Below are 6,000 nucleotides of genomic sequence, written 5' to 3' on the forward strand. Positions count from 1 at the left end.
TTTTGAAAACAGGCAGGTGCTGAGATGTTTCGGTCACTACTCCTCAGAGCAGGAGTCAAGCAAATGTCTGCCCCCTAGCTAATCCAGCCCATAGTCAGTTTCTATATGGCTCATGAGCCAAGACTGTTTTTCCACATCTTTGCATTATTAAATAATGGTTAACAATCTAAATAAGCATAATATTTTGTAAGATATGAAACTGTAAAAATGAAATTATATGATTTAAATTTCAGTGTCTGGAACACAGCCACACTCATTGGTTTTCCATATGGACTGGGGCTGTTTTTTGTCCTACAATAGCAGGGTTGTGTGGCTGCAGCAGACTATATGGCTTGAAAATCCTAAAATATGTGTAATCTGGCCTTTTACAGAAAAGCTTGTTGGCCCCTGCCTTGCGGGGAGCATTGGTCAATCTACTGAAATGCTCTGAGTTGAGCCTGTCCTTGGCCTAGCAGTGCCAGACCTCCCATCAGCTCTTGTCCCTTCAATCAGCTGCAAGGACCCCACAGCTGCCTAGGAGGAAATTTCTCTCCATCCTTCCAGCCACGACACCCTCTTATTCATTCCCTTGCCATCACAGTGCCTGCTGTTCTTTGGACCCAAAGATCAAGAGTGGTCTCTTGAGTGGGCATGGAACAGCACCAGTTCTGGCTGATTGAAGAGAATTGGGGTGTGGGACCCTGCAGTGCTGCTTCTTTCCCCACTTTTTAAGGGCTCTGTAAAATCACTTTTTCTACTTAGCTCAATGGGGCCAGAGGATGGGGTTAGCTGGTTTGTGGCTTCAAGATCACTTGAGCCTTATATATTTCGTTAACAGTCCTAAAAAGGACTGATTGGATGCCCCAAATAAAATTCACTTCAAACTTCCAGTTGTTCTGCTTCAATCACCCTAGCTAGAACATTTCCCCATCTCCACTTCCCTTCATACCATTTAGATAACGAGTCAGATCTGTGAAGAAAGCATTTGCTAATCACCTATCGTATAATGTGATGCCGAGGTGACACTCTCCAGGTGGAGAGGGGAAGATGCAGCCTCTGCTGCAGTGGGACCCTGGCTGTGGGGGCCACGTACCAAAACCCCACGAGAACACCCACTGGGCAAGAATCAAGAGGCATCAGCATTAGCAGCATCACAGGGAACACAACCAATGATTGCATGGGACATAAAGACCCATGGAGAGAGCTGGGAGGCTCCTCAGATGAGGAAGGGGTGGGGTGGGGCATTGAAGGAGGAGAGCAGAGATGGGGAGGCCAATCCTAACAAGACGGCCAGCATCAGCTCCGGACTGGGAGCAAAGCAGGAATGTGCAGAGCTTGTAAGAAGCCAGGAGAAGACGCTTGATAGGAGCAGGAGAAAAGAATATGAAGTGGGGCTGAACTGGGGTCCTTCAATGCCAGACTGGACCTGCTGTCATAATAGGTGATATATTGTAATGTCCTGGAATTACAGGGAGGAGCCATGATGTCAGAAATTTAGGAATGGAGCCCCAGTGAGTAGGCAACCAATGTACATCAGAAATAGTCAACATTCTAAATGTTTTCTGCATTCACTTTTTTTTTTTGGCAACGGAGTTTTACTCTTGTTGCTCAGGCTGGAGTGTAGTGGTGCGATCTCGGCTCACTATAACCTCTGCCTCCCAGGTTCAAGCGATTCTGCTGCCTCAGCCTCCTGAGTCGCTGGGACTACAGGCATGCAGAACCACGCCCAGCTAATTTTTGTATTTTTAGTAGATACGGGGTTTCACCATGTTGTCCAGGCTGATCTTAAACTCCTGATCTCAGATGATCCGCCAGCCTCGGCCTCCCAAAGTGCTGGGATTACAGGTGTGAGCCACTGTGCCCGGCCTACGTTCACTTTTAAGCACACATCCAGGAAATTTATCTCCAGGAAACTGGTCCACTTACCGGCCACCAGGCCACATCACGACCAGCGAGGAAGAAGCCTCCTATAGTGCCTCGGTTGGTCCTCAGCATTGCCTGAACATAAGGGAAGATAGGTGAGGGTCAAGCCGCAGCAGCCACGCCCAGACATCCCAGAGGCTCTGGCCAGGGTGCTGAGAGGGGTGAGAAATATTTTCCTGGAAACTGTTCTGTAGCATCAAATTTTAAAGGACTTGAAAAGCAATCGCTTCGTAAAAACCCAGAGCTGGAAGGACTTAAAAAAATCATAATCCTCAACTTCTGTCTTAACTGCTCTGATTATTCTCACGAAAATCATGTGTGGTATCGCTGAGCCATGCTTGCAAGAAAATTTGCAGCCTCAAACTCATATTAAAAAGAAAAGTCAACATAAATGAATTAAGAGTCCAAGTCACTAAGCCAGAAAGTGAGCAAACAAAAGACAGTGAAAGAAATGCAATAATAAAAATTACATATTTGTTCATTATACCAGGTACTGGGGATGCAAAGTAAATCTGAAGGTCCCGGTGCTGGCTCTGTGCACACAGTGGGACTGTTAGGAGAATAAGTTAGCTCATTTTAAGAATTATTTATGCAACACACAAGAAAATGACTCTTGATAATAACAATGACATCTGTGAAAAACCCTGTCACAATCACATCCCTTCTCCCCTTAAGATACTCCCTCTCAAACCTTGTGCCCCCCCAAAAGCCACTGGGATTCCACTTACCCACAGCCCAACAGCCATCACCACCAGAAAATAGATGACAATGACTGAGATGTCAGCAGCATTTTGGATTCGATCAGACAATGGAGGTGGCTCTGGGGTCCCAGCCGTGGTGCTGGGGCTAACCGTGCTGGCCATGGCTGCAGCAGTGCTATATTCCAGGCAGGACCCATCTTTATATAAATTCTGGGTTAATGATCAGCCTCAGGCAGGTGGGGTGAGATATCAGAGCCGGCTCTTGGATATGGAGACCTTTAAACCTCTTCTCCAAAGCTGTGACACCCCAGCCCTCCACTGGCGAGTGCTAGTCTAGGTAGAGTGTGAGAACGAGGGATGCAGGGCCAGAAATGCGGGGAGAGTTTGAGGTAGAGCATGGGGTGTTCTCTGAGGACAAAGACAGGGTCTTTAAGGAGAGCTGATCAGGTGGTGGGGGGATTTGAGAGAAATGAAGACACATAAGGAGGAGAGAAGGACAGAGAAGGGGCCAGAAGTCAGCCAGGAGGGACTGAATACAATGGTTCCTCAGAGAACAGGTACAATTTCTGACCAGTGAGCTATATCCCTTGACAGAGAAGTGAATTATGCCTTTCATGGATTCCAAAGTTTCACATGTATCTGAAGTGGGTCTCACATGCCACAGAAAGATATTGGTGGCCTGTGTAGGAAAGGAAGTGGCTCAACAAACACCATATGTGGAGAGTTGCGGGCATAGCTGTGGAGAGCGCTGGGTCAGAGGGTTGTACAAGGAGTGAGTCAACCTGGAAGCATGTGATGGGGATCATGAAGACTCAGACAAGACCCCTGGACCACAGCCAAGAAGAAGTTGGAAGTAAAGCCTATGTGGTGGCTCAGGCCTATAATCTCAGCACTTTTGGAGGCAAAGGAGAGAACATCACTTGAGGCAGGAGCTCGAGACCAGCTTGGGCAATATAGGGGGTCTTTGTCTCTAAAAATATTAGCTGAGTGTGGTGACATACGCATGTGGTCCCAGCTACTTGGGAGACTGAAGAGGGAGGATCACCCGTGATTGGGAGGTCAAGACTATAGTGAGCCATGATCATGCCACTGCACTCCAGCCTGGGCAACCGAGCAAGATCTCTCTTTTCAAAAAAAATCCCAGCACTTTGGAAACCCAAGGCGGGTGGATCACTTGATGTCGGGAGTTTGAGACCAGCCTGACCAACATAGAGAAACCCCATCTCTACTAAAAATACAAAATTAGCTGGATGTGGTGGCACATGCCTGTAATCCCTGCTACTCAGGAAGCTGATGCAGGAGAATCGCTTGCACCCGGGAGGTCGAGGCTACGGTAAGCCAATATCATGCCATTGCATTCCAGCCTAGGCAACAAGAACAAAACTCTGTCAAAAAAAATGAATGGGCCAGGCCCAGTGACTCACGCTTGTAATTGTAGCACCTTGGGAGGCTGAGAGGGGAGGATAACTTGAGCCCAGGAGTTCAAGACCAGCCTGGGCAACATAGTGAGACCCCATCTCTACAAAAAAAAAAAAACTATCCAGGCATGGTAGTGAGTGCCTACAGTCCTAGCTATTCGGAAGGCTGAGGTGGAAGGACTGCATGAGCCCAGGAGGTCAAGTGTGCAGTGAATGAATGAAAAATTCTCGTTTTGTTTCAGGCAAAGAGGACTGAGGCATCCCGTCCTCTCTGGGTCCTCTGACCCTCCCACTCTGTGAGATAGAGGCAACCAGCACATTCATTCATTCAACAAGTGATTTGAGACAGGAGCATCCTGGAGTGAATATGGCTCCACTTTCAGTTCCAGTTGAGATTCAGAGCCGAACAGTCCAACAGGGGCTGGATCAGACCCTTTCCCCGAGAAGGTCGGGGAATCAGGGAAGTGTTGCCTGGAGCAGGGATCCAGGAGAATTAGAAGAGTGGTTAAGAATGTGGACTTTGGCTGGGTGCAGTGGCTCATGCCCATAATTTCACCACTTTAGGAGGCCGAGGTGGGCAGATCACTTGAGGTCAGGCGTTCGAGACCAGCCTGGCCAACATGGTGAAACCCCGTCCCTACTAAAAATACAAAAAAAAAAAAAAAAATTAGCCAAGCACTGTGGCGCATGCCTGTAATCCCAGCTACTCAGGAGGCTGAGTCAGGAGAATTGGTTGAACCCAAGGTGGAGGTTGCAGTCAGCCAAAATTGTGCCACTACACTCCAGCCTGCGCAACAGAGTGAGATTGTCTCAAAAAAAAAAAAAAAAAAAAAAGTGTGGACTTTAGACTAGACAGTCTTGGGTTCAAATCCTGCCTCTGTCCCCTACCAGCCAAGTGACTCCAGAGAGACTGTGGGTGGGAAACACCTGGCCGAGGGCACGTGGCATCCACCTGAAGGTAGTAAGGGTGAAGATTAGACTGCCGTGGCTGATACCAGAAGAGCAAAGGAGCAGGACAGTTGGCAAACAACAGTGTCATGGTCCCCTGGGAGCTCAGGGTGGACAGCAGCTCTAGAGACTCCAAGGATGGGACTGATGTTGAGGACCTGGTCCTAGGGCTCCCCCACCCCTGGGGGCAAAGTGGGATTCAAGCTGGGCCTTGAAGAGGGGACTGAGAGCATTTGGTGAGGGGCACAGAGGAAGCTCCTGTGGGCAGCGGCTGCTGGCCAGGTGAGGGGAGAATGTCTGGTGGGGAGCTGAGCAGGCTGATTTCTGGGCACCTGGCTGTCCTATGATGCAGTTGTGGCGATCTGGCTTCTCTAGGGGATGACCTGAATCTGCCTAGAGTCCTTGACCCCCTGCAGCATGTCACCTCCTGGTACCACGCTGCTAGAAACAGCAGAACCTGGGTCCCGACCCAGATCCATGTGACTCTGGGATGGGCTCCTCCCAGCCGTCCTCCTTCCCTCCCAGCTCAGCTCCTTTCCAACTGCACGAGGCTTGCATGCCCTCAACTATGAAATGGGGATAACAACCGAGCCTGCCACATGGAGATATTGGGATATTGTGCAGATTGAGGGAGCCAGTCAAATTAAATAATTTTTGCATCAAGTCTGGCACATGGTGAGTTTTTGGGAAATGGCATCACTGTCATTGTCACCATCATCACCATTATTACAAGTCCTAGCTGGAAGCCAAATGAGTGATCATCCAGTCCAGTCCCCTTGTTATACAGATGGGGAAACTGAGGCCTGAACTGGGGTCAGTGGATCACTGTTGGTAATGAGCAAAGGAGTAACAGAGTTCTTCCCAAGGCTGAGGCCTGCCATCTCTAGCCTCCACACCCCCATGAGTGTAGTCCCAGTGACAGTCCCAGATGGCACTAACCAGCTCTGTAGCCCCAGCTGCCCAGGGTAAAGCGGATGGGCCACAGCCCCGAGAGCTCTGACAGGTGTGGCTGGCTGCTCTGCGCAGGGAAT

The 6,000-nt window shown here is 49.2% G+C and overlaps 1 protein-coding gene across 1 annotated transcript in view; it reads right to left on the reverse strand.

Annotated features, from left to right (window-relative positions):
* Positions 1–2,588, reverse strand: part of LOC105709154 (probable glucose sensor protein SLC5A4) — a 41,264-nt gene extending 38,676 nt beyond the window's left edge. The window contains exon 1 of the mRNA XM_064367937.1: positions 1,906–2,588. Within this exon, the coding sequence (XP_064224007.1) occupies positions 1,906–1,974 (69 nt within the window). The 5' untranslated portion in view covers positions 1,975–2,588. The remainder of the gene's footprint in view (positions 1–1,905) is intronic.
* Between the last annotated feature and the right edge of the window lie 3,412 nt (positions 2,589–6,000).

This window comes from Aotus nancymaae, unplaced genomic scaffold (assembly GCF_030222135.1).
Source record: "Aotus nancymaae isolate 86718 unplaced genomic scaffold, 86718_ANA_hifiasm-v0.15.2.pri h1tg000076l, whole genome shotgun sequence".
Lineage (NCBI taxonomy): Eukaryota > Metazoa > Chordata > Mammalia > Primates > Aotidae > Aotus > Aotus nancymaae.